The sequence below is a fragment of the Anabas testudineus genome, chromosome 3 (genome assembly GCF_900324465.2).
Source record: "Anabas testudineus chromosome 3, fAnaTes1.2, whole genome shotgun sequence".
NCBI classification, from domain to species: Eukaryota; Metazoa; Chordata; class Actinopteri; order Anabantiformes; family Anabantidae; genus Anabas; species Anabas testudineus.
The window spans coordinates 1891605-1912738 of NC_046612.1; the positions used below are offsets into that span (position 1 = coordinate 1891605).

At 37.9% G+C, this 21134-nt stretch overlaps 1 protein-coding gene across 12 annotated transcripts in view; it reads right to left on the reverse strand.

The window, feature by feature from the left end:
• Positions 1-14414, reverse strand: part of LOC113174031 (liprin-alpha-1) — a 31554-nt gene extending 17140 nt beyond the window's left edge. For 4 of the 12 annotated variants that reach the window (XM_026377675.2, XM_026377671.1, XM_026377674.1 and 1 more), the window contains exons 1-7: positions 13314-14409; positions 11180-11449; positions 3017-3118; positions 2169-2333; positions 1948-2022; positions 1092-1193; positions 142-375 (exon numbers count right to left, since the gene is read on the reverse strand). In XM_026377675.2, coding sequence (XP_026233460.1) covers positions 142-375; positions 1092-1193; positions 1948-2022; positions 2169-2333; positions 3017-3118; positions 11180-11449 — 948 coding nt within the window. In that variant the 5' untranslated portion in view covers positions 13314-14409. Of the gene's footprint in view, positions 1-141; positions 376-1091; positions 1194-1947; positions 2023-2168; positions 2334-3016; positions 3119-11179; positions 11450-11565; positions 11676-13313 lie in introns of all 12 variants that reach the window. The other 8 variants (XM_026377676.1, XM_026377678.1, XM_026377679.1 and 5 more) reach the window with 5 other exon arrangements.
• Between the last annotated feature and the right edge of the window lie 6720 nt (positions 14415-21134).

Here is a 21134-nt window from a genome sequence, read left to right on the forward strand (position 1 = left end):
TATTTCCTGTGTACACTAGCTCTATTCTAAACAAGTGACTACAATATAAATAGGTATATAGTTATAATAGCAGTGCCAAACCAAAGAAAAATGGAACGGTGCCTAAGACTCAATACTGTACATAGTCCCTTTTCTCCCTACCTCTCTCAGATCTCTCTGTAGCCGTGTATTCATATCTTCAGATTTTATGAGGTCTTTTCGGGCTGTGTCCAAGTCCTCCTCCAGTTCACTGATGCGTGATGCCATAGCAGCCATGCGCTCCTTCATCTGGCCCAGATCAGAGGCCTGACGTTCTACCACTTCCTGCAGCTCGCTAACCTTCCCGAACCCAGGCCCCGACTCCTCCTCCTGACTCAGTGAACCATCTGATGACCGCTGTGGGTAAGTTAACAGTTTTAGCAAGTGCACACAAGATATGGAATACCGATACAGCACCCCATGAACAAATCTTTTATGCACAACAATAATCACAAGACTCCTAGAATGTAATTGAATCACTCACATTCATGCTGTACGTACTGTTCCAAAAGCATATTTTTGTCAATTTTAAGCAGAGACCTACTGCAGAACAGGCTGTCAACGGTAGATTTACATCAAGTCATCTGAGAAACTAAATGTAAATATACTGCTGACAGCTTGTTCTGCAGTAGGTTTCAGTAAGCTGATCAGTTCCCAGTCTGCTCACCACCTGCAGTACCTGCATCTTGTCTGTGCATGTATGTAGATGGAATAGCATAAAGGAAATCATTGCACACCAAGCCAGAAGGACACTAATCCAGCAAAGATTTTAGGCTCATTCTTTATCATTTAAAATATCTGCATCTGTGCTTTTATCTGTTATTGTTGATTTTTATGTCAGAAATGATCACATCAGATGCCTCTGCCACAGCCTCAAGCATGTATCTGAACTGTCACAATATGACAACATATAATATAAGATTTAACAATCTGTACTGTATATATATATTGAATTTATCCAATTAGCCACAATTTTATTTAATCCACTGAGCAAATGCCCCAAGCACCCGTGGCCTTGTGTCCTGTTTGGCTTTCATACATGTCATTTCACAGATGCTGGTATGTAACCTCACCTTGCCATTAGTGCTTGATGTGTTTTCAGAGTTGTGGTTGACCTCGCTGGTTCCATCTGCCAGTCCTCTCTTCTGGCCGTTCTGCTCCCTGAGGTAGGCCAACTAGTGGGAACACAAGTTTGTTAACACACTGCTGAGTCATTCATTTGCTGCAGATAACCTAACTAAACAATTATTTGCTTAACTACTAAACCACAAGCTTTAAATTAGTTTCTTACTTCTTTTTAATCAGTGGTTATGATATTATTACCTTTTTACATACGTGGACAGAGACACAAAAGAGCTGGTGGCTAAGAACACCGAGTGCCCAGAGTCTTGAGTTCAACCCACAACTATTCTCAATGCAAACTCCCATGAATACACTAACCACATCAACACTCTATGCCAAATGACATTACGAAAACACAACCACCAAAAGCTGTGTTGCTTAAAGAGGCAAGGCTAGTAATGAATAACTGGCCATTTTTATGTGTGTGTGATCCCAAACTGGGTCTTAGGAACAAAAGACAGTCCTAGCATGAAGCGCTATAGCATGAAGCAGAGAGGAAATCTAGGACACTTCCTCAAGATCCTCAAGGCCTCTTGTCAACCTTAATCCCATTCAGTAGACTGAATACCCGTTTCCTCTTTTGATGCATTTGCACATGTGTATTTAAATCATGAATATCCTACTTAGATTTAGTATGAATACAAAAATTAGAAATGCAGTTTATGAGAGATGTCTGGCAGGTCAGATGCACAAAATGGTGTGAAAACATAGCAGCAGTAAATAAATGTCTTATATGAGTTCCTTACGAAAGTTTGGAAAGTGTGTGTGTGTGTGTGTGTGTGTGTGTGTGTGTGTGTGTGTGCTTACTTCTTTGTGCGACATGGTAAGCTGTTCCTCCAATGCACTGCATCTTTCCAGGGCAACGCGTAGTCGCTCTCTTACCTAGAAAACATGTGAAACAAACAAAAAAAGATTGACCATTATGTCTTTTACAGTTTCCTGTCTTACAGTTGATATTAATCATATACTATTCACAGAGAAATATGCACAGATACATTCACCACATTCAAACACTCATGAAGCTGTACCTTCTCATCGAGGGCTTTGTGGTGTTCGAAAAGTGACTTCAGGGCTTTGAGGACCTCCACTTCACTTGACACGCCTGCTGGAGACTGAGCCTGTCTCTTCACCACCGTCATCCTCAGACTACGCTCATGCCGAGACACCAGGCACTCCAAATGCTCCAACAGGAGCTGGACACACAAGAGACAAGGCTGACAGGTTAGAAGCACAACAGCTCAAATTCATACTGCTATTCATCATTAACTCATTGTCACATTGTCAACAAATGCAGCAACTTTAAAAGAGAAATCAATCTAATCACAGCAAATTACTTTTATTCACAATGAACAAAAAGAATTAAAAGCTGACTGATGATCATATAGAATGTATTATTGGCTGTTTAATTACTTTTTTCTCCACTTAATTTGTTATATGTACTTTAATTACTCATCTTGCACAACATAATGACATTTTAGTCAGAAACGGTACTAATAACACAAATGCAGAGGTATGGCCTTGCTACGTCTCTGCACAAACTGCTGTCTGTAATGAAATTTATTGTCAGTGGTTGAAATATTTTGATGATGAGCAATTTGCCACACCCATAATTTGTGACAATGGTTTGGATTATAGAATACACACTGATTAATCAACCACTGTTATGACAACCATTTCTACCCCAAACAGAAACACACAGGAATTTAACAGGGCCTTCCAGTGAAGTAACAGACGAGCCAAATCTCCCCCATAGCTGATGGATAGTTGAGATTGTGTCCTGTCTGAATGTTTGATATTCAGTTGTTGTTGTTATCTTAGATATAGTGTGACAAAAAAAAAAACAAAACGTGTGTGCATCAGCAAGTTAAGAACTAACCCGTGTGTTGTTTCTTTCAGCCTTTAGCTCTGCAATTTCCTCCTCCTTCTCCAGAAGCTGTTCTCGGCACACATTCACCTCCTTTGTTAGTGCAGCAAACTCCTAGAATAGAAACAGACATACAGTAACATGTAACTACTACTTACTAAGCTCAGTTTTTCCTCAACAGGCTATCCTTGAGAAAAAGGAAATGGTTAGAAAGCGTACATATTTAACATTAAAAACATTTGGACTTTGAAATAAAGGAATATCCAATACCCCCAAAGGGTACCAAGTGGTTAAAGCTGCATCTATTATCCAGCAACACAGATATTGTGGGTTTTTTGAATGGACAGCAGCATGGTGCAACTTTGCTGCTGAAGATACAACCTTTATTGGATACTAGTAAAAACCTCTAACAAACTCTGCCAGGTGCTGCTAGCCATCTACTCTGAACTCAGGTTCAGGTTGGGGGTGAGGAAATGTTGCAATGCAATAATATTATAATTAGTTAAGTAAAGTCATTAACATTGTTTTTCTTTTGTTTTTTTTGTTTGGCCAGCCTGTATCGTTAAACTTTTTTATTGTTTCAAGTTCCAAGACATATTTATTCAAACAAGACGTCCCAAGGTACCAGTGGCATTAGCTACTTTATCTACTTTATGATCACAGAGCAAGACAAATCAGAAAAATAAAAAGTCCACCATCAACTTTGAAGGAAGAAATAGATAACAGTGCACATTCCTTTATGTGCTGCTGCTCTCTACCACACTGACAAAGCATGATATGACAGTCATCAAGTCTGAAGCATTAAGATAAAGGCAACAACTGCTTCTTATCAGTATGTTATCTGGGCTGTTTCGTGATTTTCTAGAAGCTGTAATATTTAACCAAAGTTTCTGTTACTCTGTTTTACAGATAATATGTTGACCTTTAATGCAGAAACCTACAACAAGGTTAGACGTGAAAATTGGAAGCTGACAGGAACATAATGGTGAATGACCATCACAGTAACTCGTCTCTGACCATCATATACACCTCAGTCCATGAGAAATGAAAATACATGCTACTGCTACTTTTTAAATGTAACTGTACATGTGCATGCATAAGTACGCATGCACGCACAGACTGCTTTTAAGGATTACATGCATGGTTGGACATAAAGAATGTGCCATCCCGATTTTTTGCCCTGTAGCACAAGCACCGTTAGGGGAGAGGCCTTCTTGCTGCATTTCCGAGGTGGGAGATGTGTGTGTACATGGGGCCGGTGGGGGGGGAGGGGTTGCTGGAACTGATCGCTCTTTTCAGTCACTACCACAACTATTCTCTCTTCCCTTCACTCCAGCATTTTAGCTTTTCCAGTGGCTGGCACAGATTCTGCTCCACTAAAGGAGTAAAAGGGAGTCTGCTATTGGCTCTCTGCTAGCCAATTAGAGAGCATGACAAGAAAGCCCAGAGGTAATTACAGAGTGGCTTACTTCCTACATTCCAGAGTAGACGCTGGGGTTGAGTTGTGCTGCATAACCTTAAGATTTCTCTGTCTTTATCCATCAATCACCTTTTTTCCTCATGTCTCTGAAGTTCTTTACACAAAAGGGAAAATTATAATTGGAAACTTGTAAGTTCAAAGCAAAGATAATTGATTTCAGTGTAGAAATGTAGTGTGGCAGACTTTAATACTTAAATATACTAAATAATTTTTCATTGCTCTGTATCTGTAATAACTTGATAAATGAAGCAGAAAAGTAGAAACCTAGATCTTCCTCAGTATGACAGTTAATAATAATAATAAATAAATAAATTGTATTATTTATTTATTTATTTTGTAAACATGCAGATAGATTAGAGTTGCAAGTTTATGCAAGTACAGCCAGTGGCATTCAAGCCTGATCCATTTCTCATTGCAGCACAGTAAACTGGTGTCTGGCTCAATAAGTGACATGCTGGTTGGAAGTAGACTGAGCTGCTCTATAAGCCTTAGAACAGGGGAGGGGATTAAGAGGGGGCACACAAATGTGTGCCAACCTATTAAAGGAACAGTGTACCAAAACATGAAGGAACAGACAAAGCCTTTTCAAGGATAAATGTACTTTGTGTAATCATTCTCTGCCTCACACATCTAGAAGTACATCACAGACCCTTTGTAGCACTAAGACAGAGAAAACATCTGTATTAATGACATTTATTATTGATCCCCTTAGGAAAATTGGTGTTTAAAGTATAATTAATAATTCTGCCGAAATGGAGCAAGCAAAGAATATAAGCATAGGAAGGATATGAATGAGTAATGTGTCAACATAGCAAGGCTGTTTTTTGATTCAGTTCAAAATCATTTCATACTTACTAATAACATGAAAAGACGGCATGAGCCACAATCTATCATTTTAACATCCTACAATTTTTCAAAATGGAAGTCAGTCATTTTAATTATGATAACATAAAGACCATACACAATATTATTTTTTTCATTTTTAAATTTAACATACATTTTTGTTATTAAAACATATCAACTGTTTTTCTGCAAAAGCACTGTACTTTTACTGTTTAATGATACAACTCTTCAGCTACATAGACTAAAAAGGTAACTATTACTAATTCCATGGTGGCCGACCTCTGGATTCCAAAATGTACAAGGAGAAGCTTGAATGGGGAAAATATTTAATATTTTCTTCAGGCAACACTGCAAGAGGAAGAAGGTCAGGAAACAGTGAGGCTCCTCTCTGCGGAGCAGAGACAAGACGAAAAATTCCAAACAACAATATACTTGACAAAGCTGAATGCATTTGGTGGGTATGTTAAAATCCCCCTCACACTTCAATTCTCAAAACTTATATCACACATTTTTCCTGTCCAGTGCCATACCATCATTGGACTATGCTGAAACAGAGGGAAGCACCAACAGGCCTACCTCCAACATAATGACTTTAGCCGTTCTTAAAAGCTTACAGCGCGTGCTGAAATCTGACACTGTGCAGAGGGCATCTGTTCTCCTAGAGAAGGACTCACTGTCAAAAACTAATTAGACACCACAATGGCTCCTGTTCAGAGCTGCTCAGCCTAATGGTCCGGCTAAGACAAAAAAAAAAAAAAAAAAAAAAAAAAGAAAGGAAGGATGAGTCAATGTTAAAATACATTTAAACTAAAAATTTGAATTATGTGCATTTGTTTGAGTCAATGCCTTACTGACTAATTTAGTAGTTTGAGTTCAACTCTGCACATCAATTCTGGTTCTTGGTATAGGGTGCTTTTGTATTAGAGAACACCTTGGTTCTTTAGTGTTTTCATCTAAAATCCCCAGTAAGTTTCTGTTCCTGCAAATGTAACAGTTCCTGTTGCTCATTTGAAAAAACAAACAAACAACTAAAAGACCTAATAGGAAGTACAGTAGGTAGCTGTTCCTATAACCCTATGTTTATGTATGTGGAACAGTTGAACATCTTTCAGGAAGGAACAGCAGTATTTGGACAACCATCATTAATATGACATAAGTGGTATAATGTGGTGTATTAAATCCAGGTGCACCTTTCAAGAATGAGTCTCAGAATGGATCCTGAGTAGATGCTGAGCAGTTTCAGTCCAACAGACAGGTAGAAGAGACAGAAAAGTTAAGGAGGTGACAGTAGGCATTGAAACAGCAGTAAGCTCCAGACACTGAGGATTTTTCTAAATAAATCAATTCCTTAAGTGTAAAATCATGGCTTGTTGCAAGGAACCAGTACAGGAATAAAGAAATAAAATCCTTGGAAAAGCTTGCAGGAAGATGACAGGATTTTTTTCATGTAATTGACTTTTCGGTCAAACTAAAGGGAGGAACATGGTATTCACTCCTGTCTTGTCTGTTTCCTTTTAAAGTTACTAATTCAGCTCACATTTGGCAAAGGGCTACACTGTCACTTTTATGTCACTGTGTGGAACAAGTCAGTCTTTGTCTGTCTTACCACTGAGCACTCTCAATTCATGCCATTGTGGCAGTGACCAGAATACTAAATTTGGTCAGTGCAGTCAATTGGCCTGTTTAAATAAGGAGCAAAATACCACAAATAACAAATGGCCACATTACATTGACAAATTTAAATCACATTAAGTTAGACTTTAAACTGTTTCCTCACAACTGAAAGTCTACACACAACACACCCCTAATACAGAAGTGTCTACCTCTAGTTTCTTCCTCTTTTGCTACATGAGATGTAGAACAAGACATTTGATGTTAAACTCTTCATTAAGTAAATGTGATGTGAAGTACTTCCTGTTTTGATCCCAAATGAAAGATGTAAAAAAGCACTTTGTTGACAAATCAAATACAAGAAAGGACATAATACTGGTAGATTATAGTGCAAATCTTATCAAGCATAATTATGTTGTGTAACTTGTCACATGGACACGTGATAAAAAAAAAACACCTGATTGTGAACATTTTCTAAACTTGTTTTATCTAACTGCTGTGCAGTGTTTTGTATCTGGCACGTCGAGAAGCCACAGAGACTTCAATTGGGAATACAATGATTGTATTCATATCACCCATTCACACACTGGACTTCTAATACGCTTATTTCAAGCTGTGCTATGTGACGCGCAGTGATTCTTCACGCCTGACTTCAGTGAGAAGTTTATTTTACCAATGTGGGACGACAGTAGGGATGAGTCTTCACCAAGACACCTCCAGCAACCAAAAAAGGTGAGCATACTTGTAGTCAAATTAACAGATTTATCAAGTCATTATTTTTTAAGGAGAAGCCCCATTGGGCATAAACTAAACAATACATGTTAACCTGTATGCATAAACTGTCGGAACCAAATGTTTTAACTAAGTATAGGACATCCACTTTACCACTTAGAGACATAAACAGATAAACATTTTAACAATCCTGTAGCCTTAACTTAACAAATTCATGGAAATTCATCTGATTCCAATAATTAAGCAGGGAGTTGCACGTTTAGCTAGAAAATGTGTGTCGACAACATATGACCGAAGCAACACCAAGCATGTAGCTAATTGCTTCTATTACTTCTTTTATTACTACTTCACCAATGTTTACAGCAGTTGTACATCACAGCTGGAAATTCACTGCCAGTAGGCAAACACACACCCAGTGATGCCCACTTCAAACAAAACTATTACAAGCCTTGGATGAGACAGAAAGTGACTTTGCCACAACATGTGGGTCCTAGAATACATTTACTATTGTTATTGTTACACATCACTTTTAACTTCATATCTTTGATTTGGTGTCTGCATCTGACATCAAGAAAAATTCCTAATGCTGTAAATTGTCCTGGGAATAAACCATTTCCGATTCTGATTCAGAAGTAATAGCTATCCCCACCATGGCATTTGATTGTTAGAGACCAATTTAGCATGCGCACAGAATACATATACCAAAAAAGAACAACTATGCATCATCAAACAGGGCTCCGCTGGAGTCAGAAAAAGCTGCTGACGTGTGAGCAAACTGCTCTGGAATGTTTGTGCATTCCAGTGCAAGGGTACTCTCACCAGGAAAGAGGGAAATTTCCCCTCCCCTTTACCTACCTACAGCAGCATGAAAACCTAGACTCTCCCTAGTTTAAGATTGTATACTTTTTATTTCTGCTACTAATAGAGGTATGTTCCCCACATTTACATACACACACATCTCGGAGTTCTAAGAAATAATAATTAAGGTCAAATTCTGAATTGTACTGACGATTTAGAATTTCCTTTTAGTTTAGTTTTCCAAATTATGTGTTTTACTAGAAACGCATCTTGAAAGCTGCCGCTACCACCATACTTTTTATGTAAAACTGCTAGATCTATTCAGATGAGTCACTGCCCAAGTGTGTATGAGGTATACAGTGTGAATGCATTGACTATTATTTCCCGAATTAAAGATAAAAATAAGAACACACACGTGGAGCTAAAAGTGGCAGTATAAACAAAACAAGCAGCCCAACCAATAAATAGCAGTCAACTTTAATTTAGACAAATATTCCCAGTTTTACGTGACTGTTCACTGTCAACAGCCGTTATTCATTTTTCCCCTCTTCAGCTCACTTAAATGAACATTTTTTTAATTGGTAATACACACAAGAGTCACTGAAGAGTTGCAGGGTTATATTCATTAACACCCAAAGTAGAGACCTGTGATCTAACTTCCCCCAAAGCCAGCACAAAAATATAACTTTCGAGATTGATGTGAATGGTATTTTAAAAAAGGTCACGAATCTAAATATGTAGACAGGAATTTGTTCTTCTCAATACAGTCTCCTGTGTACTACTTGGACTTTTATAAAACACAAAAATACTTTTGAGGTGATCAAATCCCTGTTACATAAGGTTACTGAAGATTAACATACGTGAAAACACCCAAAAAGGACTTTTTGGAGCAAACTGCTGAAAACAATCATTTTGGATAGTGGTATTAACACCAGATTACAGGATTTAAAGTGCTTCTACATTTTTAACAGCTGGATTTTCTTGCCTTCCAGATACAAATCCCAGGAGGCCTGGGAAAATAGTCAGATGATCAGTTGACAACATCAGAAAAGCATAAGCAGCATAAGCAGCACGTGCATGCACACGTACAGACACACACAGAGACATGCATACGATTGAAGACCTCAGTCACTTCTATGATCAACAAAATCAAGAGAAGATGGTTTAATATAGTGGAATTTGTGACTGTGATTTTTATTTTGCTAGTTCGTGATTTTCCCAAAGACAACGCTTAAAAGCAGTATAATAAAAATCAAGTTTGAAAAACTAAAGCATGTGGATGTTTCTGAGATGGCCCTCTGTCAACAAGATTACAGCTCCGATATCTTTAGTTTGAAATAAATCCTTGACTCACTGTTTAAAGGTTACAAAAACGGATCTGCTAGTTTCAGTTGATGGTCAGACTGACAGAAGATGGACTATTTAGCTCTTTTTTTTTGAGAAAGATTAAGTTAATCTATTGACGCATTTCATAAACTGTTTAATTGCATGAAATAATCAACAACAGTTTTTGTTGTGTATGCAAAGTCTGGTGGTATCTGACTCTTGCTCTTACTTTACATAGTATGTAAACACAGTGCAAGTATGCTGCCATCAATTCAGCATATTCAACATTTTAGCTTGTGACAATGCTATTGATGACAATGTTTTACTTTTCCAAGTTCGCTTTTCTGCATTTGATGTTCTAGGAAAGTTGGTGTCACCATGAATCAGAGCACTGTGTAACTGCAATGGCTCTTTACAATGCACAGACCTTTCTACTTTCAGTACAGTGAGACTACACACAGTCTGCATGCTTCTTCCATCCCCGATTTAATAAAATCTGACACAAACACTGAAAATAAACTTAAATTAACTTTATATACTAGATACTAGTTCAACCAAAACAGCAACAATACATAACTGATTACCAGGATGTTACAAATCATTCAAGCTGAAAACCTAATCCCTTACTTTAAATATAAGACACAAGTAGTAGAAACATGAGTCACTACCATACCAGCAAATATTTGGAGTAAACTGGGATCAAGATTCCTCCTACTTTATATTTATGTAAACAGCAGAAAAAAAGCACAATTATGACAATCCAATTACTGTAAGCTAATTTGCACATATTAACTTTATTAACAGGTGTGCTGAACACTAAAACAGAATCTGAAAACACTACACTTCAAAGATTTTCTATTTTGCAAAATACACTGTAATAGTTTTAACTTCAGCAATTAAAATTAACTAAATCAAGCCCAAACCAAACTAGTTTCTCATAGCAGATTTGTACCATTCTCGTTTGTCCCATGGTGGACCTAATTTGTTTTAATGCAGACCCTACTGCACCTTTCAGTAATGCAAGATTCTGGTACCACTTTCACTGATGTGGGAGCCAAACTGAAACTGACACTTCAACAGTCTCACTGCTGCAGGTGTAGAATAGGTGCTTTTCTGTTTAACCAAGACTGGAGTAAACCTTTTGTCTTAAAACATAAAACTAAGACAATTTCACAATCACATCACAAATGTTCAAGTCTCCATACAAATAAACATTTGATAAATTAATTATGTGAAATATGAGTAAAACCACAACAAGGGGTTTAGTTTCATAGGGCAGTTTAGTGCAGAGCAGCTACAGCATCTCTTTCATGTCCTAGTATGCACAACATCCAACCAGAAAGCTGGGTTTTCTATAATTAGTGATAAAGGTTTCTTTCACTCACCTGAGGCAAAGCAGTGTTAAGCTGTCTCTGCAGCGAGTCCCTTTCATGGCTAACTTCGTGCAGTTTGCTCTGAGTCAAACCCAGGTTCTCCTGGGTCTCTCTCAGAGTCTCAAGAAGACGATCCCTCTCCTCCAGCATAGACACCATCAGTGACTCAAAGTGACCCTCTGAGTCTGACTGCAACGGGGAGCCAGAGCCTCTCCGACCACTTCCGCCTCCGCCACCAGGCCCTTCAGCCTCACTGATGGTGGGCATCACCTCGCACATCATCTACAACAATGTCAAAGGTGACAGCGAAAGAAAATACTGTTTAGTTTCACAGGGAAGAACAAAAAAGTTAAGGTATAGAGCTGAACACATAGGCATTGAACTGCAACATTTCCTACTGGTAATTCCTCGGGGAGTTTGCCGCATGGCAATCAATCAGAAAACACTATCTCAACAGTTCTGTTCACAATGAGGTCTGTGGATCATCCTGAACAATCCTGGTACATTTCTGGAAAGACAATTTAACGTTACATGTTTTCAGTAAAAACCACAGACAAAATTTTATTCACAACCACTGCAGTTGCGCGTCAGCAAAAGGGTGTCATTTTAAAACCGCACCATTTTTGTCAATTAAATATCCTGCAATTTAAACTCAGTAAACCAAAACTTTTAAAACAAAGTGCAAATGAATGTGACTCCAACATATTACTCCTGGCCAGGCAAAGTTCATTTGGATTTTTGTTAACATATAATTCCTCAATGTCTGCCATATCCAGAATTTGGATATTTGAATTAATTCTCCACAGGAACCATCCCAATTTACACCAGACAAGTGTGAAGATAAAATAAAAAGACTGTAAACTAGTAATTATGATAATAATTATGCTAAAGTGTTAAAGATTATTGCCTTAAAATTATGAGTCATTTTAATGTATTGCTCCACATTATGGGGGAGTTCAGATCTGGATATATAGTGGGCTCAATGTTTACATTTTAGTTAAGACAAAAGACACTGGGCAAGTTCAACAGTGCACATGCCAGGTGATTTAATCAGAATACTGTGCAGACACTTAAGAATTTGCCATTACACTGTCTCCACCAAGCAGAAGACAAAATGGAGCCAAATCAGCTGAACCCACTTACTGATTGATAATGGTTAACTGAAAAACATTTGCAAAGAATAAAAAGTTAATCTACAGCACTGATAGTATTCAGAGATGAGCAGAGAACTTTAAATCAATCCCACTCAGCTAGGGACGATGCAAACCTGCATCTATCAACAGCTGGGCAAGAAGGTCTGGGGAATTAGAGCCACTCTCCACACCAAGGGGCTTAGGTCCTGTGGACAGACTGCTAAACTAAAAGCCAGGAATCATGTGAGGTGGATTTAACATACCTACAAGGAACAGCCATTTACAAACTGGAACAAGTAGGGACTTAGTAACCGTCACAGCAACTTGTTCATCTTAATTTTGGCATTGCCTGAGATGCCAAAAGTCATTTGCTTACAGAAGCCATTGTGTTAAGTGCACAAACGCAGAACACAACATTAGAAAACAAACATCAACCTGGCATCTTTAATTGCCTACAAATGTAAAATGTGTGTTACATGTGATTAAAATTATCACTGAGTGTAAAAGCATTTTTGTCAGCATAAAAAGAAAAAAACAAAATAAAAGACGCCAAACCCATCCTTCATATCCAGGTCAAGCTAGTCAGGCTCAGCAATGTTTATGAGGGGGAGGGTCACTCAGCATCCATGAGAGGGGGGTGACAGATGGTGGTGGTCCAGTGTAACTTAGTTGGATATGGTACACATGAAAAGGTAAAGGTGACGATGGGAGATCTGGAATCAGGACACTTAAAACCACTGAGTCTGAGGTGGAAATTGATTTGTTATGATTTTATGTGAAAGAATCCAACTAATTAAAAGTGAACTTAGAAGCTGAACTTTATCTAACAATCTGAAAACCGAGTTTAATTTAAACTTTAGTATAAACTAAAAAAAAAGCCTAAACCAAGAAGTGCACGGCTCAGTCAGTTTCCATTATGATTAACTCAGACATAAAAAACGTCACTCACTTCTCACACAAACCTATAACTTATGTCTAAAGTTCGTCTGCGTTCATCTACGTCTTTGTCTCACCTTTAATAATCAAAGTTATTCCAAAGCCTTCGTAATCCACGTTAGTTCGGGATGCCAAATCAACCAGGTACTCCAACTTATCGAGATCCACAAATATCCACAGTCGTTCAGAGAATATGAATTCCGTTCAGAGGCTCGGATGCATTAAGGCTGTGAAAAGGTCTCCTCGGAGGAAAAAACGGATAATTTCCCAAAGGCCTCAAAGCAAAACCCACATAAAGTGAGCAGGGGGCAGTATTCCAAGTTTGGCCGGCTAACTCAGCGTTAGCAAGCTAGCATTAAGTAAGCTGGTGAAGTCGATGATTGCATATCTGGATTTGGAAGTAAAAGTGCTCATCTCCGCTTTTCAAAGCAAACACACATCCCCACAAATCAAGTCCAACTCGCCGAAAGTAATATTTCACGACAGGCAGACATATGATGATACAGTTGGGTGACGTGGAAACAACCTTAGCCGTGCTAGCGTTAGCTAATTTGAACCAGAATTCTTTGGCTAGAATTCAGTTTACAGTCGACAGCTAGCCAACGTTAGCTACTAGCCAGCTAGGTAGCTAACTCCTGCTAGTTTCATATACCAACTACTTAGCGAAGATAACGTCTGGTAGTTTTCTGTGGATACGCTCTAATTCGTATAAAAGTAGACAACATGATAAAATCTCTCTCACATTTCTATCGTACACTATCGAAAATACTAAAAAGTGTTTTTAAATCCTGAAATAGTTCTTCAAAGCGTTGCTGAAATGATAAATCTATCAAGTAACGTTAGCTCATCAGCTAACGTTAGCTTCCCGTGGATTCGTCGGGAGTCGCGTCACCACATCACAGGACGCCTCGAAAACTTCCAGCTAACACGGGACGTCAGCGAGGTTTAGGTCCGTTTGTAAAACCCAGACCGTGAATAAAAACCGACAGTCCCTTCGTTTCCGACCCAGTTTCCAGTGTTCTGTCGGTATTTCCACCAGAAAGCTCCGTCGGTCCGGTCCTTCCCTGTCGCCACTGCCTGCCAGCCTCGGCAGTCGGGACAGCCAATGGAGGGCTCTGGCTGCTAGCGCGTTTCATTAGCCTGGGAGTCCGGGGAGAGGGAGCGCTCCCCGGGCTGCGACGGGAGGGACGGGGGGGAGCAGCAGCGTCAGGTCCTGCAGGGATCCGAGTCGTCACCCAGGTAAGAATCAGCACATAAAAGTGTTAAAACAGCACGATTATTGCATTTATAGGACATTTATTCAGTGTCCTCAGTCTCACGTCCTCTAACCAACAGTATAAACTATAAATACCTGAATATAAATAATAAATCCACATCTTAAAACACTGCACAATAAACATAACACGGCTTATTTCCATATCGTATTAATATGTTTTATTTATCGTAGTGTTGTAGTGGTTTTAGTATTTAGTACTTATTTAATATAAAGCTACTGCACACTTTTATTTATTTTATAAATTGCATCTATTGAATTGCCTTAGAGCTCATATTCTTTTTTGTACAATTTTTACCTGACTATGTTTCCTGTATTTAAAATATTACCTTTGTTTATTCACATTTATAATATTTAATTACTTTTACATTTATTGCGTCTTTAAAGACACTTTAAAATGACAACAGATACATTATTTATGGGTTTGGATCATTATTCAAAGTGAAATATTGAGTTGATTAGCTTCACTAAACTGAATGACCTACATTCATCTGTTGATGATGCAGGACTATAAGGAGAATAATTGCACCATCTCGTGGTGAATCAACACAAGAACATTGAGAATTTTCTGCTTTTCCCGTTTAAGATTTGTTTTTAATTTAAATTTAAAATTTGCTTCAAAAATGTAGCTTCTCCTAAACTACAACAGTAAAATTACACATCAATGAAAGAGTGATAATTAGCCAGTCTTGAAATATGTAATATTTAAGTGACAGTAATATTTAAATTCAATTTTATACTAATATTACACTTTATACAAAAGGAGTATCTTTACAGGTGCAGTTTTTATTTCAGGGCTTGAAACATGTGGTGACTTCTGCCACATTTTGGTTTCATTTTCACAATCTCAAGCACATTTTTACTTTTTAAATTTTAAAAAGTAAAATTACAAATGTATTTCTGCCACTAGAGGACGCTGTCACACTTTACAGAGAGCTGGTGTTGTTCTATGAAGCAGCTCTGCTGGACTCTTCCTCTCATGTTCAGTTACTGTCAGTCTTCTAGCAGAGTGAGATACAAGGTACAAGGCCGGGAATCGTACCACTGCACTATCCAGCCACCTTTGTATTATTAAGCTAATCTCTTCCTCAACCCTGCTACATCTTCAAATTTGTGAAGTAACCGTTGGGTATTAATGATTTTGTGGATTTACAAAACTCAAATGTTCAAATGCAGCATCTGAAAAGAAAGGAAGCTTTTTACCCAACACAGACTGAACAATGAGCCTGGATTGTTGGGTTTTCTATATCATTTTTAGAATAATTATTCTCTGTAATTTCTTAAACCTTAAACACTGTAAAGTGCCTTGAGATAAACTCTGTTGTGACTTGAATTGAATTGATATTTAATGGCCCATAGGTGGTGATTCCACTTTTCTGTATGAAAACCAACAAAGGAAAACAGACTTTTACTTTTCCTCCTCATTACTGATGTGAGGTGGTCGTAGTGTCCTTCCACCTCAAGGCCTCGGCGATCATGTTGGCTCATTTGTTCACCTCTTTGTTGACCTCAGCACGGACGTGTGCTTTATTGTCATGATTCTCTAAAGTCTAGCAAGTAGACTACCCCCTCCATTGTAGGAACAGGTGGGGACACTGGAGTTAAAAGAACATTTAATTTAAATTTATTCTATCCACATTAAGTAGTGTCCTAAAGAGATTGTTTGTACAGTTTCTAAGTGTGTGTGTGTTTTTCCATTGACTAAGAGGAAGTGGAATTTGCAGCAGCAGTGGTGGACAGGGAAGTTTAGTTTTATGTTGAATCCACAGTAACTGCAGAAAACTGGAGGATGTGATGTTTGAAAGCTTCAACTGTGGCCAGCGTATGAGAAATTAGACAAGTTTTTAGTTAGATTTTTGGTGGAAAAAGCAACTTTGTCATTAAGAGGAGAGGAGTCAAACTCCAATGCTTCTGGATCTACAGCGGTTCTGGACCCACGTTTCATTTCTGCTGTGTACTGCTCTTAACACTTTTAAGTAGAACGAGTAGTTTATTTTGTGTTTTTCATATGGAGAAGGTTTGAATTACAAAGACACACCCGTGAGCACATGAAATGAAAAGTGCTCCTCTCGGCTTGTGGTTAAAGGTTTGTGATATGGTGCAGTTCCGCAGAACTCTATAAAGCTCTGTGTCATTAAGTGAAGACGTGTCTGAAGATTATTTCCTTAAAGTCTTTAAAACTGAACAAACAGAACAAGGGAACCAGATATTCCTTATACAGTAATTACGAATGTTATCTGATCTGATTATCAAGGGGTAGTGATGTCTTTCTGGCACAGGGCCTCAGTAAGCGTGTTGTCTCATACCTACTCTGCAGACGAAGCTTGTGCTTTGATTCTGATCTCTCCACCTCCACCTTTCTGACCTCTGCCAGGATACATGCTCCGTTTGCAGGTGTTGGATGAAGAATCACGAAGGAGCAACTTGATCAAGTGGAGTTAAAAAAACATTCATTTTAAATTTCACAATCAGGGAATGGTTATTTACTCTTCAGACATTTGCTTGTAGCTTTTCTTTTTCTTCATGTGATTAGTGGAAGTCTGGAGGCATCAGAATTAAATGATATAAGCTATAATATAAGAATATGTATGAGCAGTTAAGAGGAACCATAATATGAATAGACATATTAACATGAGAAAAGATCAATCAGCAGAGGTCCAAACAAGCTTTTTTGTATAGTTAGAGACAACAAGTCATAGGAAGCAGTAACTTACTGGTAGTGTTGTACTGCATAATCACAACATGATACATATAAAAACCAAAAACTTCTAATGTAATTCATGAAGAAAATAAACATTAGATTGTTTTATTGTTTGCTTGGATGAAATAGTAAAAGATATTACTAATGTTTATGCCGTGTGCCTTGTATAGCTGCAAACCTGTCAGAGTCCACCACAACATTAACACCACCAGGTGGTGTTAGGAGCAGATCTGAGGAGCTGGATGTCAAAGTCTATGAAATGCAAAATATTTAACTATACTATTACTTGATGCAGATTCAACAATAAATTACAGGATAAAATTAAAGTAATAAATAATACGCTATTATTAATATTAATAAATAATAAAACTATTGGTAAGAGCTAAAAGTAGAAAGCTTTTCAGAAACTGTAGAAGTATTTAAGTAGGCTTACGTGTTAATGCGAAGCCAATAGGACATCTAAATGTATAATATTCTTATTTGTATTCTTGTTTATTGCCATTTTCTTTTAGATGGTTAACTCTATTGATTAAAACATTTTTCTCTTGTGCAGTATACCTACATCAGTCCAATGCTATTTGTGGTCACGTTTATAAACCTACCTCTTCCCATCACAGCCCGTCTTTCTACATTATTCTTTCTACAACAACGCTATTGTGTAACTGAGGTGGAGCTGTGTTTCTTTGTTCTCTTGGTAACAGCACATACATACACGCAACATTGTGGATATTTACTGATAAAAGATGCTTTTACTGTTGATGTTCTCTGCAACACTCCGTGATCCTGGCTGGCAGGTGACACAGTGACTCCTCACAGCTCACACACTTTCATTTCACTACTCTGATTTATTGTGCTAATCTGCAGTAAGTAAGTGCATGACTGTGCAAAATAATTTATGTATAGCATGCAGCATTCATGGTGTTAGGACATAACATTAAATTAACTTTTTATTTATTTGTAACATTTTCAGTCCCATCTGTACAGTTACCTGGATTATGTTTAAAAAATACCGTAATTTGTTGGGTCAGCTCCTCCAGTAAGTTTGGTGTCTGGTGGTGAAACTCATTTTACTGCTGCAGCTGTAAAATAAAAATCTGACAAACAATCTGGTAGACCAGCAAAAAAGGGACAATGTCTTAATGAGCTATGGTTCAGACTGCGTGTCCAAGTGTCTGGGTCTGTCTTTAATTTGTTACAGACACCTGCAGTCTTGTCATTTCTTCGACATTCATTTCTTTCAGGTTACAAAACAGTGTTTAATCTACTGTCAGTCAGTCAGGCTTATCTATATCTACACTGAGTTCAACAGTATCAACAGTCAAGTGTCCTTTCACATGCAATGAAAACCAAAACTGAACAGGTGTGATTATCTGGACATGGAGTAAGTTCAATGAGACCAGTTCAGGATTTTGTTTATTTGAATTCAGAGGACACAGAGTGAAAGGGAACTAAAGGTGTGCGTCATTTGTTGTGTAATTTACAGGACATTTTTTATTATTACAAATGTGCTGATGATTCACGTCTGATGATGCTGAAGAGGTCACATAAATAAAAGAGCAAAAGCCTTCAGTTGGTTTACTTAAAAAAAGATAATGAAAAATGATATAAGATCTGTACATGCAAATACATTGGTTTAATTTTCTTTTTGAGCATTGAAGGACGAGGACAATTGGCAGATGGTTGTCCTTCATAAATGTGTTTCTTTTTATGTACATAATGTTACGTGTTGTATCTGATTCTGGCTACACCTGTACGCCATGAAGGTGAAGATGCACTGATGTATAAACTACATGATATTTCAGGCAGTTGTCATAACTCATCTCGGAGGTGGTGAGTATTTACAGTTTTGAGGTACTTGTAATTTACTGGATTATTAAAATTTTACTTTACTTTTATTCCACAACAGTTTTTGATCCACACCGAGATCCTGATTTACTAAAACTTGCTGTGTACTAAATCTTGTGCAAACTTGCTTACACTGGCAAAAAGAGCACATGCTGATATCCTGAGGGTATTCAATGAGTTCAATGCTGCAAACTGTGAATTTTCCGCCTTTGACATAGTAAATATTCAAAGTGAGGCGTTTTTGCCAAAGTGGAGGTAGGAGAAAATAAAAAATATACACATAAGTTAGGTGATTTATCAAGAGTAAAAGTGATGCGTGGTGACTGAAAGTTCGTCTGAATTTATTCAGCCAGGTTCAGCTGTTATCTGCTTGTGCACAGCAGGCTATTGTTAGGATCCAAAGGAAAAGTGAAATGATGGGCCTAAAAAGTTTGTTTACTACCCGTGATGATATATCTGCAATTTGCAAATCCTAATTTAAATACAACCACCTCCATGTTGTTTTCACCTAGATAATGTGCGAAACATTGACAAACCAACCATGCAACCGTGCTCAGTATACAGTATCTTAGTAAATTAGAACCTAGTATCTAGGTAACGTATTTATCCTGTCATAAATTACTTTTACTTTTCTTTGCCAAAATGTTCAGAGACTTAGTTGAGAGAGACTTAGTTGTTTAATGCTTTTAGTTTCATTATGAACAATGAAGTAGCCTTCATTATGTAACAAGCTATTATTACCACTGATAACACTGGTTAACATGAGTTTGTGATACACATCACGTAAATGTTTTAAAATGTTCTGAACTCCTCGGAAATTATCCAACGTGATGCTGAAAAAACAAACATGCTTCACTAGAACAGCTTGTCACTTCAGTAGATGGTGCGGGTTTTAGTCATTGTTCCATTTGTATCTAAAACAAGCACATAAAATATTTATATTGTTGATTTTGCTTTGTCAAAAGAAAATGTACACATAATTTCGTGGGCTCTCAGTTAGTGGAATATAACATCTTTGTTTGATCAGGTCAAAATGAGACCACATGTGATGTCTCAGTGAAAATCCACTGATTTTCTGACTGACTGAATACTGACTGTCTTCAGTTGCATAAAATCCAACTGAACCTAAAACACAGAATCCAATGTGTAGTTGTGAAATAAAGCTAGAGAGTGACTACCACTTTAAGTTAGCAGAGGTATAAAATTAAAGCCACTTGGAGTAAAACATAACATAACATAAACAGTGAGATGAGATGTAATTACAGAGAGAAGAAAACAGCAAACAGTCCATCCATCCATCCATTTAAAGGTTTTTTTGACTCCCATGTGTCCTGCAAGGCGAAACACTACCTGCAAAAAATAAGATATCAGACACTTGGGACAGCAATCTGGATTACACTACTCCAGTCATTTACACAAGTCGTCTCAGGAAGGTCACAATACAGCCACAAAAACATGAACTCTAATTGCAAAACAGTATCTTTAATAAGTGGACACAAGATGATCGTACTAAAATCTCAGAACGTGTCATTTCTGACTCATTTTTCCTCTTTTGGGTTCTTGTCATGACACAAGTTACTGCTATGAATATTAAAGTACGTTACTGAATGCCAGGGCCAGCTGCCAGTCGGGTTTTCTCAGTCATGTCAAGCCAAACAGGATTGTACTTTCAGATTCTTGTTGCCCTTTGTTGGCGATTATTCATTGTCACATTCTTACTTGCTACATTCTTGTCACATGACTTGTTCTGTTCTGGGAAGCAAGAACATGATGATAATCAGGACTGATTATAGTTGGGGCAGCTCTGATCTGCTGGGTCTCTACTGTGAAGAATTACAGACCAGTCCAGTTCTGGACAATACCATCGAACATTAACATCAACATCCAAATCTTGGATTTTTAGGGCTTTTCCATCTCTGAACAACCTTCGTGATGTCAGCCAATCTGTCTTTAGGACTTCAATCTACAGTAACTGTCCTACTGATCATTGTCGAGTCCCCACGAGTCCTGGCTCAAATCTCTCTCCTAATCCTACTCAATCTCTTCCTCCAGTCTGCTTTCTGTGAGCTGTACATCTCT